General features: G+C 38.0%; 1 protein-coding gene across 8 annotated transcripts in view; it reads right to left on the bottom strand.

Annotated features, from left to right (window-relative positions):
* Positions 1-10,948, bottom strand: part of CEP128 (centrosomal protein 128) — a 98,638-nt gene extending 87,690 nt beyond the window's left edge. For all 8 annotated transcript variants that reach the window (XR_010364352.1, XR_010364353.1, XR_010364354.1 and 5 more), the window contains exons 1-8: positions 10,844-10,948; positions 9,632-9,671; positions 8,060-8,217; positions 6,637-6,723; positions 5,095-5,221; positions 4,072-4,193; positions 1,257-1,348; positions 493-565 (exon numbers count right to left, since the gene is read on the bottom strand). Coding sequence is in view for 5 of the 8 variants with exons in the window: in XM_064423695.1 (XP_064279765.1) it covers positions 493-565; positions 1,257-1,348; positions 4,072-4,193; positions 5,095-5,221; positions 6,637-6,723; positions 8,060-8,217; positions 9,632-9,671; positions 10,844-10,930 (786 nt within the window). In the remaining 3 variants the exon portion in view is untranslated. The remainder of the gene's footprint in view (positions 1-492; positions 566-1,256; positions 1,349-4,071; positions 4,194-5,094; positions 5,222-6,636; positions 6,724-8,059; positions 8,218-9,631; positions 9,672-10,843) is intronic.
* Positions 10,949-12,580: the final 1,632 nt, after the last annotated feature.

The following is a 12,580-nucleotide window of genomic DNA, read 5'->3' as shown; positions in this document are numbered from 1 at the left end:
AGACTCCTCCCATTTTGCTACACAGATGATAAGGATTGAAAAGAACAGGAAGGAAGGAAGGAAGGGAGGGAGGGAGGGAGGGAGGGAGGGAGAAGAAACAATAGTATTTATCATCACAACATGGGAAAGCTTGTATCTTTCCAAAGGTACCTTCAACAATTATAACAGCATTCAAACCAATGCTCAAAGTTAAAGAGCAGCTTTCTCCAAGGCTGTAAATTTTGTAACAGAAAAATTCACAATACACACACCTGCAAAACACTTGAAATATACAACTTGTATATTTCAAACACCTGAAATATACAACATGTCTTGCTGATTTCATTATCGAAGGGTAACATTTCAACAACCTATAACAGCCCAAATAAGACCATGTTCAGATATACATATCAGAATGTCATACCAATCACCAACACCTATGTTAGACTAGAAGCTCACATCTTGTTTAAAATACTAGATTTAAATAATCCTTTTCATGTTAGTCACACTCACCGTTTCTTGTCTTTGGGACTCAGTGAGCTTTTCAGACAACTCTTCTAGAGTCTTTCTTAATTCAGCATCAGTCCTTCATAGAAAAATATAAATAAGACAATATTCTACAGTGCAAAAGCTAAGTAACACCCATGATAATTTTAAGCAGCAACAACCCCCCCAGTATTTTCTGTACTACAGCCCATTCATAATAATTTATAGCATAATGACAAACAAGCTTCAAGTGGAAAATTCATGGTAAAAAGCATTCCCATTCCTCAAGTGAAGAAACAGAGCATCTCAGTATCAGCCAGGTATCAGCTCAACAAGTAAAAAACTATGGGCACATCTATGCAGTCCTTTCAAACAGTCCTTTCCTACTAGGAATTAACAGTCTAACTCCTGTTATTGGTATTGAAGAAAGCACCACATGTTGAGAAAGTCTATACATTATGGCCTGCAGGAGAGCTTGCCCTGAAGGGACTCAGTAACAAGAGCAAACTAGGATCAAAGCTATAATAAAAGAAATCCTCTATACCTTGTCATTTTGTGTATATATTTGATAAAACTGAGGAAAGCCCAATATATTATACAAATTGGAACCAGTAGGTGTTATTTACATTTATAAATACTGCAGCAGTTGACATAAAAAAAGCAGTTCATAGTCCTGCTTTCATCTACATGTTGCACAATTACTCATTCTCCCCAAAATTATTTTTGAAATAAAAGAGTTTAAGAATTTTTTTCCACACTGTTCTCCACATGGAGTTACATTCTGTTTATACCGATTTCTTCTTGAAAGCTCGCGACTGATGTCATCTCCCAGGCGAACTTGTTCACTGCTGAGATCTCGAAGAGACTGGTGGAAAGAATGCAGCTGCAAATGAATGTTCAGGAGAGACATATTTCATGTTAATAGGTACTAGTATTGGTAAAACAAAGTTCTGCCCAGCTATATATGCTACTACAAATAGATTACATAGGAAATTGAAATGAAACAAGCAGAACAGTATAATATATTCAGGAACTACCGAGAATTAACTTTTTTCAGAGCTTGCGGGGGAAAAAAAAAACACAAAAAAAAAAAAAACCCAAAACAAAAAAAAAAAACCACACAAACCACCACACATCTACTTTCTGAAAAAGGAGTTTGTTTTTTTTTAAAAACCTCCCATCTTCCCCATTCAGCAGGCTCCCAATTTATCATTGAAGTTTTAGGGAGCAAATAAAAAAATGAATAGGTCATTCATTGTTCATGGGACAGAAAGTTAATACATCCTAATGCAACCTACTGCTGTCAACAATTCCATGGCCAGGATTATCATTATGAAAAACCCTAATTTATAATATTCCTTTCTTCTGTGCCCTAGACTTAAACCTGGATCTTCCACAACCAGGCTGACTGCCCTCAACATTCAGACACAGGCACTACTACCTCCCCCGTGTGATTAACCAGAAATTCTAACCTGAGCCAAGAGACTTTGAAATAACAAATTGTATTTTCAAAACGTATGTGCTAAGAAGAGGGATTTAAATGTGTTAAAAGACCATTTGGCTGAAAAATTACTTCAGCCAGAAAAAGTCAGAATGGAAATAAACAGACAGTGGTTGCAGAAAAAAGAAAAAGCCACAACTTTACTTAAGCAGTACAGCTTTATCTCTGGTGTAATTTCTACCTATAATCATGATCAATGGCTACTTCTAGTTCATCATTCCTCAAAGCACTATACTCTTCTTAAAAAATAGTTAATGAAAAGAAAAAGCCACATTCACTCACTGAAAAGCAAGAATAAGGAATAAACCAGCAGTTATCATCAAAACCAGAAAAAAAAAAAGCTATTTGCCTATACAGTTACTTAATATGAAGAACTCTGCATGCATTGCAGGAATTCCCTTGAATAAAATTTCCAAGATATTTATAGAATATCTAGAAATAATCTAAAATAGTCCTAAGCATTTTGGATGGTTGGGAGGAAAGACTTCCATATAATATTATTTCCTTCCAAGGATTATTTTCTACACTTATCTTGGGAGAGGAAGGAATGGGGGGAGAACTAGATTGAAAAGACAATGAAACAGGGCTAAATAAAAGTCTAAAATTTCTAGTTTCCCAAAAAGTAATCTGAGAAAACTTGCTGTAGTTAAGTATAAAATTATATGGAAGCTGAGACTGATTTAATAAAGTCAATATGAATACGTTACAATCAGCTTCATTAATATTAGTCTACACAGATTCACTCAAGCAAGTCTAGCCACCCTGTCTGAAAGAAGTAAAAACAGGTAGTGAAATCTCCTTTCTACCTGTAGGATAACAGAAACACTACAATCTTATCAATTAAGGTAATTAATTTATTTTTTCTGAAGTCTGCAAGCATGTTAAGGGATATGAATTACCTGTGGCACACACATCTTCTCCCATCATCTCCCTGAAATACAGGATCAAATTATCCCACTCACAGGTGAGACCAAGAACTAAGAGGAAGAACGACTGGATGTAAAATCAAGTCAAGCTACACTAAACTAAAAGCAAAAGCACTAAGACCCTACACCATTAACTAAAGCAGAATAATCCCCTTCACAGCCTCACTGAAGGTGAATGTTAACTGGCTGGAAAGGACCTCTGGAGGTCATCCCATCTAAGCCCCCTGCTGTGGATACTGACAACCTGGCCAGAGAGAGAAAGCCAGATAAACTTTCCCAATAATTGTTCTAGGGAGTTTTGAGAAGGCTGAGAGAAAGAATTAAGACAATCTTGCAGCTGGTGTTTTGAAAAGTTGTTTTCCCATAAGATGGTTACCAAAAGGTGTCTCTATTAGCCAGTTATGTGAGGTGTGTTGATTAAAGGACCAATCAGGTCCACATGTGTCTGAACAATGTATAAAAAGGAATGGATTCCTAATAAAATTATTATTAGCCTCCTGAAGAGATCTGGAGTATCACTCATTCATCCATTCCTGACACAATGGTGACACCCTCCCAAGAGAGGGTCACCTAGAAAAGGTGACACAAGAATTTGTCCAGGTGGGTTCTGAATGTCTCCAGACAGGGAGACTCCATAACCTCCCTGGGAAGCCTGTGCCAGTGCTCTGCCATACTCACTGTAAAGCTCTTCCTCACACTGAGGTAGAACTCCTTGAGTTTTAGTTTATGGCCATTGCTCCCTGTCCTGTGACTGGGCATCACTGAACAGTCTGGCATCATCCTCTTGACATCCATGTTAGAGATATTAATATGCATTACTGAGATTCCCTCTCAGTCTTCTCCAGACTAAACAAGCTATTCAGAGATTATTTTTCTTTGTCATTAGACAGCCTAAAAAGTAGGGAGATCTTTTTAATATTTTACTTTTGATATCACGACCATCTGCAGCTTTTTCTCTATAATGATTTGCATGAAATTTCATGACAGATACAAGAGGTGACTACCTAATGAAAAAAGCAGGTAACAACTGAAAGCACAAATCATAACTGAAACATTCTTAGCTGCATGTTCACAATCACCTCATTTAATGTACAAGCAAAGAGTCTTTGAGACTCTTTGACCCTCAAAGAGCAAACATACTGTCTGTTTGGAACAGCAACTCCCATTAGTGCTCTGTACCTGCTCCACATTATCTGCCTCACTGACAAACCGAACACTTGCAGATCTAGACCTTCGGTGTTTATTGCCCTGGGAGTCTCCATAATCCCTGAGAGGAGAAGTGGGCACAAAGTGGCGGTTGCCTGCAGAAGATATGATTAAAAAAAAGAAAACAAAATTTTGTATGGGAAATTTTTCATTTTGCTTCACGAAAAATGCTTATTTCCTCTTGACAATGTCCTCCTAGGTTACACTATGAACAAAACAACTACTGAATTACATATCATGCTTATAACTCTTAGCTCTTCCCAGGATTCTTCTTCACATTTCTTACCCATGACATACAAGTATTCCAGAAAGAGGAATTGTTTCTCCAAGGAGTAGTTTTTCCTCAAGTTTTATTTGCCCAACCAACTGCTTTTTCCTCCATGTGAATCTATCAGAGCTTCAAACTATTATATTTCACAGCTTTTACACAGAAATTAAATTTTTAGAGCTTTCTACAAAAATACATTAAATACTACCTCTCAAAGGAATACTCCTCCCAAACATACCTTTTCCCAAAACACAATGAATTTTGTGAGACATACAAGGAAAAAAGCTACTCTTTTGTGTGTCATAAATAATTTCTGATTTTTTTCTTTTCCACTGTTTCCAAACATCCTTAATCTCATGCATTTAAAATTTAAATTCCCTTTTTGCTGTGAAACAAGCTTCAGAAGCTGCAATATCTTTTGGATTTAGCTTTAACTTGTATGTACCTACAACTCATGCAGTGGAAAATTAATTTCCTCAGCTGAAAGAATCAACATTTCATTTAGATCTCCTGGGATATCAGCAGAAAATACTAACAGAAACACAAAGCTGGAAAAATAAACTGCATAACTTAATGCACGTCTCCCAGATTTTTAAACTCAGTTTCTTTGAAGTCATCAATGATGACTTTCCATAAGGCTATCTCTACACATTTTTCCTAATGTCCTCTTTGCATAACACATCCATATGACATTATCCAAGCATACTCAAGCCCTTCAAGTATTTTACCTGATGGTCCTTCTCCATCCAGGTCACTGGGATATAAGCTTGAGAGAGATGCACTTCTCATTCCAGAGTTTCGTGTTAGTCGCTGGCTCCTCAATTGACCTATAGATTGCTCCAGTGTTTCTTTTAACTGTAGAAGAGTTGTAATTTATTGAAATATGAACACAAACTTGTTATCTAAAAAGCATGGAAAATATTATTTATTTAAAAGTCATTAAGAGAATAAAAGCTATTTTTAAGCCAAGTACAACTATGAATTAATAACAGCTTTTCTTCAATATCTCATATATCACGTTCCTGTAATTATAGCAAAACATGCTTCCAACATTGGCAGCTTCAAATATCAAGTTTCTTAAAACATTGGTGCACCACATGGTGTACCACCATGAAAACTCAAAAGTTTATCTCCTACAACCAAAATAAGAACTATTTGCCAGCAATGCTCATTAACAGTTCTGCAAAATTCAGAAAATAACTTCAAAGAAATTATTTTTTCCTGGAATTCTTCCACCAGCCCTGCCTGGAATCAATTTTACATGGCTATCAAATTTCCCTAAACAGCTTTACAGAAACCCCTATTTTTAGAAGTTTCACTTCCAGGAAAAGGAAGCCATTCCCAATTTAAGAGTACAGAACTAGCTACATTCAAAACTTAATTCTTCATTTTTCAAACTTACATCTCGTATTTTACAATTGCATTTGTTAACTTTGGATCTTAGCCACTTGCCTTGTTACACCTTTATTTGACAATCCACAAAACATCAGTTGCTAAAGGTTCTCCTTTTTCTAAGAGAAGCTTGTAAACCATGGTTAAATTGATGCTTTACTCCTGAAGAATTATATAGTGTTGGATCTCTTTCTCTAAAAAAAACCAAGCTTTCTTTTCTACACATTTGCTTCTTCACTCTCTCTACCTTCACGTGTAAAATATTCAACATTTCATATGTATTGTTTTAAAGCAGCACCTGCTGCAGCTTGTTTGTAAGCAAATTGTAAACCTCTCTTACCCTAGCAGCACTAATTTGTTTTGTTTTCTCTAAGACACCTGTTTTCAAGTTTGTAGAAGTTTGAGTTTTGAGTTTCTAAAATGAGAAGAATAATTTTAGAATTTTCATCCTTTCTGCAGTTTAGAGCAAGCTGGTCAACATCCAGAAACTGCTGCAGAATGACAGGAAAAAAAGCTACACCAGCATGATCACAATCGCATTCCCTGCTGTAATTCAGCTTTTATCTTACCACTTCTTCCTGCAGAAGAAACATGTTCCCTAATACTCTATTTCAGCTACACATCTTGTACTTTGAATAGTACCTTAACATAATCTACTGGGTGCTTATAAACCAGAGAAGTAATGAGCTTACAAAACCTGTCAGAGTTTCATTATATAACACATTAGTTATGATTTAGTATGCTCAAATAAATATTAAAAGTTTCTGTTTAAAGCTACTTAAATGCTTATGTATTCTATCCATTAATACCACATTTTCAGCTATGAGTTCTACTAATGGAAAAGACCTAAAAGTTAAGATAAACTGAAAGTTGCTTACAGTTGTTATTGCTTTGGTTTGTTCCTTGTTGTATTCTCTGTATTGTCCTAGCAAATGGTCAACGTGTCTTAGATTTCTGTTGGTATCCTTAAATAAAAAAAGTTTTAGTAAAAAAGTCAAAACAGAAACCTCCTCTAATCAAACATTAGTGTTGTCTTTATTCTTATTAATTTCTAAAATTAAATTAAAAACACAAATGTTTTCTAAAGGGTCTAAACATTCAAAATCCTATTCAAGTAACCAGAATCTGAAGGGCTACAGTATGGCTACAGGGAGCAAAATGAAGAAGAAAAAAAAACAAACCAAATTCTATAATTTCAGTACAACAGTAAGACCTCAGCATAAAATACAAAATTTTTTCAAGTTTCTGTAGAAAAATCTTTTTAATCCAATAATCTTAACATTACCTGCTTGTAGAACAGAATAGTTATCTGAGAAATAACAAGTTTTTGAAGGTGAACACACTAGGTAAGGTCACTGCATGAATATTTTCTGACCAGATAAATGCCTGGATCACATGGAAGATGTGCTAAAAAGCAGTCCATAAAAAGCAATTAGCTTAAAATTGGAATTTCAGAAGAGCAGCTAGAAAGACGTTGGACATAATCAGAATACCAAAGAATCCCTTTTAAGAAGTAGTCAGACTGTATTCTTATTATATTATTTTCTAGATTTATTATTATTTTCCAGGTAAGAAGTTTTGAATTTTAAATTTACCATTCTATATTGATTTTTCCCTTCTCATATATTAAAAGGAAAAAAAAAGTTGCTAGCCAAACAATAAGTAATAAAACACCCACCCACTCACTCTAGGTATTCAGAACTGTCAACTAGAGAAGAATGGGAATAAATTCTCCAGCACTAATGGTGTCAGGATAGCTAAATATCTCCTCCCATTTGCAAAACAGATATTCCCTCTGCCTCCTCCACTTTTTCTTGCTCTCTTAATGCTTCTCACAGTGCTTTTTCACATCTAGAAAATATTTGAAATGTAAGCTCTCTCCTGAAGGAATTGACCACTTACATATTTATCAGGAATTTTGAAATTTTACACAGTACAAAGACAACCAAGACAAGGCTGAAACTTTCTGCTATAAAATTTCATGCCTTTTGTGAGAATCTAACAAAACTGATTTGCCCTTACTCAGTTTACTAACTTTATAAATAGTATTCCCCACCACATCATTGTTTCTAACAACATTCTATTACTGTCTGAAATAGCAGCTGTATAAAAATGCAACAAGCCACACACTTTCAGCTCAAAAGCAGTATGAATTATTTCCCAAAACCATCTTTGGTTTGCACAGACAGCAATGTTTCCCAACTGTACAATACACTCCCCAACTTTAGAAATGAAAATTTGACCCTGTGTTACAGAAATGTAGGCTCTACAAATACTTGAAAACTGTATTTTGTTAACAACCTGCAAAGTGCTTGCTAAAGTATGGATCTTCTCTGTAACTTCTTCAGCACCATAGTTCTGAGCTCTGCTGTGGGATGCTCTCAAGGGCCGCCTTCCAGTCCGACCCGTAAATAAGTTGTCTGAATCACTGGATGAATCTGCCATCAGTATCTTGAAGCCTAGGCAGGAAGACCAGAAAAAGTAATATGTGTTAATTCCTGTCTGTAACTGAAGTCTTGCACAACATTCCCAAAGCAACTTCATAAACTCAGATTACATTTGCCTTTCTGGTGTGGGTCAGCAGGATGTACTTTTGAAGCAGATCTTCCAGCTGCTCCTCAGTTATTACCTTTGCTCACACTACGAAGCAGGGTCAAGATGCAGAAGGCAGAGCCTCTTTGGAACAAATTAATTCAAAATACGCAATCTCACTGCTTCCAAATGTTCAGTACTCATGATCAAATCACTGCCCAAAGCAAATTCTCCTCCCCAAACAGAGAGTGGATACATCAATGTTTTATCCATCTTCCTGGTCTGCAGAACCACCCTCCTTTATCTCACACTACTCACTAAGCTGTCTTCAGAATGGGGATTGCTAAATCTCAAGGATGGCAAGATAGAAGGAAAATAGGTCAACAATCATCAGATGGGTGAAATTATTAAGAACTACAGACAGCTGTGCCTAGTATAGTAAAGTCACATAGTAACTGATTAAGATAACAACCTTCAAAAGGTAGGTTAAATTGAATTTTTTTCTTAAACTATTACATGCTGCAGCAGTTTGCCTTAAGGTCATGGAATGACTTGGTGAAAGGAGAAATAGACTGGCAAATTCTTGAACCTCTGTAGTCAACAACAACAAAAAAAAAAGTCACAGTAAAGATGACATTCTTCTACCCATGAGAGCTGAAATTGCCAAAACAAACCATAGATGGATTAAAATCTTATATTTTATATGGAGGCAACTTGATGTTTTTCCAAGTCTTAATATTTAATTTTCAAAAGGTTGCAAATTTGTGTCCCCCAGACTTGGATAAAAACCTTTCAAATATGAAAGAACAGCAAATCATCGTGCTCAGTTTGTGCTCAAGTACATCAGTATTCCTTATATTTTCTAAACCTCATCTTACTAAGACACATTTTTACTAACAGTATCAGAATTTGTTATTCCAGTGCCTCACTCCAATCAGCTGCAATGAAGTCGTAATAAGACCGAAAAAGACTAAACACTAACCATTGGGAAACAGAAATTATGGAATATTTTCAGAGACAAAAATAAAATAAATAAAACACTGGTACAAATAACATGGAATAATATTTGTTTTACTGTAATTTAGTAAAAAAAAATCAACAAAATGTAATAAAGAAGTAGACTCAACCATAAGAGGCCCAACTACTGAAAAGCAACGACTGAAGGGAAAAAAGGGAAATAAAGATTTGCAGCAGGAAAGATTAATGGGTTTATTTTCAGCTGTCCAAAAATAGGCTCATTAAGATATATACTAGCCAAAGCACAGAAGAAAGGTCAGTAATCAAGGTAAAAATAAAAGAAAGCACGGGATAAGGAGGACATTTTGTCAGAAGAAAACTTACTATTTATGGTTAAGCATTCCTCTTTGTTCTCATGAGCAACCTAAAAGGAACCACAAGAACTTTTAAGGTGAAGAAGTTGTTTCACATAAGGCAATATCCTCATTTTTAAAGGAACTGTGCAAGTTTCACTTTAGGTCAAAAAAATAAAAATCACAAAGAAGTAGAAATTTACAGAAATGTTCCATATACAACTAAAACAAACAAACTGCCTATCAACTGAAACAAACAAAAAAAAAGCTTATCACTTTTTCCAAAAAGCTACACTAATTTCAGCACATATGACCTACTTGACAGTAAGAATCATTTGGCTCTTACTGGTTTTTAGTTCTACCCAAGCAGATCACAACCTTTGTTGAACTGATGAAAAGCATCAATACTCAGTATTTTCCTTTCCTGTAGGAAGCAGGGCATTTCAGTTTCACTGATGACTTTTTAAGAAATCTGTCAGGTAAGAAGTAGAGCTGACAATCTCAATGTCAAGCTCTTCAGCTCAAGTAAACAAAAGATAAAGTGTACACAATCTGATTATTCCTCAAGTGTTTTATTTGTTCAGCTCCACACAGGCTAATCTATCACTAGGTAACTAACTTAGTGTTAAAGGAATGGTTGAAGCCTCATAGTTAAGACTGAGCACGACAAAAAAAAATAAAAATTATAATAATTTCAGAAAGGAACAACATGACACCTGAAAGTCCCTTTCCTTCAGTGTTTGTATTTGAGTCTGGAAAACACAGCAAGGTGATCCCATATGGTGACATTGCACCATCGTGCTTTCAGGGATCAGTAGCACATGTTATTATCAATTTGTCACACCGCGCTCCCAGCGCTCTTCAGCAGCACAACACAGAAAACGGCTCCTTCGCACCGTTCATAACCAAGGAATGCCCTCTGCAAACCCCCCTCCTGCCGGGCACGCAGGGAACGTCACTAACACCCGACTCCAGCTCTGAGAGCCTCCTGGCTCTTTGGCCCAGAACGGGGCCGGGCTCGCCGCCGGCCGGGCCTCCGGAGCGTCCCGAGGAACCCGCGGCCGCCGCACCCGGCGCCTCCCGCCGCCGCTGCCATCCGCGCCCGCCCGCCCGCGGCGCTCCGAGCCGGACAGCCGCCTCCCGCACACCGCCCTGGCCGCGGCCCTTCCCGCACCCCCAGCCCGCACCGCACAGCGCTCCGAGGCGAGACCGCCCCGTCCCGGGCACCTTCCGCCCGCCTCACCTCGCCGCTATGGCAACTTGAACTAGCCGCCCTGCCGCCAGCTGCCGGGGCCGCGGGCCGGCCGCCGAGCCCCCCGCAGCGCTCCATGGGACACGGAGTCCACAAGCCGCGGGCCAGCCATGGAAAAGGCAGGGTGCGGGACTTCAGCTCCCGAGAGGCTTTGCGGCGGCAGCGCGGCGAGGGCCGGGCAGGTCCCGCCTTGCTGGGAGGCCGCTGGGCCTGCGGAGAGCGCTGCTGCGAGCGGTGGGGGGTTCCGCTGTTTATGAACGTTGTTTTGTGAAACGCCAAGTTTTTACAAAATACACATTGGTGTTTACAAACATGTTAGCTAAATGGCTGCGAATAGCAGAAACAAAAGCTGTTGCCCTGGTAAAGCCGGCGAGTCTGTTCCGCTTCCGAGCAGACGGCTGATAGGGAGAGCAGCTGTTTCTTACAGGGAGGCATCTCCCTTCCTGTTGCTTGACTTCTTCTTGTTTCCTTAAGCCACGCATTTCCCCGCTCCCAAACGTGGTATCTATTACCCTTGTGTGCAGTAAAAACGCCCCAACTATTACACACACTGCTACTCTGGCCTTGAAGAGAGAAAAGGGATAAAGAATGTTGTGACCGATGACAGGAAATGTCTCCTGGGCCTCTGCAACTTGGGCAGAGCTTGCAACAGGCCAACAGTCACTGGAATATTTGATCACCTATAGGTGAGCACTCCAGCCAAAGGTAAATGCAGTGAGCTGGGGTTTTTGATATATATTATGTCTATTGCCTCTGAAATCCACTCCTAGACAGTGACCATTGGCCTTTGAGCACAGTAATAAGCTGGGGCTGGCAATCCATAGTGTCTACCTCCATTCCTGTCCTGCAGGACTGTTTCACGGGCTCACAATACAGCAGGCATACTTGAATGCTGTATGATTACAACACACTTCATGAATTTGAAAACGTCTATCCCAGCATTCTGTTATCGGAAGTGCTGTGTTAGACAGTAACATGACAGTGCTTGCATTTAGAGAGGCCAGCATGGTCTTCCTACTTCAGGTTAGTGGTGCTTGATTAATGCTGTTGTGCCCCTTGACTGATGCAAATATATAATACAAATACAGATCTTGGCTAAAACCTTAAAAAAATTAAAAAAGGAAATATTATTCTGAGCCATTACATTACTGCATATATATAAATAAATGTGTATTGAGTCTGAGGACACAGACCTTAAGGGTAGAAAATCTAGAAGGACTACAACTATTTTAAAAATAATATCTCTTTTTTTAAGCTTAAATTTAATTTTCAAAATTTTTGCATTTGTCACCAGTGATACCTTTTCATACTAAACTACTTGTCCTTCATGACAAGCCATTATTAATGTAGCTTTCAGGAGATTGTTTCACTATTTCTTTCACAAGGCTATCAAAAAAAAAAAAGACACCACAAAATAAATAACTGTCCTACGGATTCATCTTTCATGGTACTGTGAAAATGAGTTCTTTTATGAACAACTATCATAAATGCATAAAAGAGGAGAAGCGCTATGTGGTAGATGAATTGTCACCAAAGTCAGTGAGGCTTAAAAGCCATTTTTTATTTATGATTTTGTAATAAACAGTCAAACTCTTCTATTAAACATGCTGGTCTCCTTATTAGAGGAAGGATGTGCCATGACCCAAGTCAAAGAAAAGTGCAAGATCTGTCTGAAGTCTGAATTATGAGGGCAAATTCATTTTTTCCTAGAGGTTATTTCTAAGCCTG

The sequence above is a fragment of the Passer domesticus genome, chromosome 6, assembly GCF_036417665.1.
Source record: "Passer domesticus isolate bPasDom1 chromosome 6, bPasDom1.hap1, whole genome shotgun sequence".
In the NCBI taxonomy this organism is placed as follows: Eukaryota; Metazoa; Chordata; class Aves; order Passeriformes; family Passeridae; genus Passer; species Passer domesticus.
Note: the sequence above shows the minus strand (reverse complement) of the source record. Positions and strands in the feature narration are given on the sequence as shown.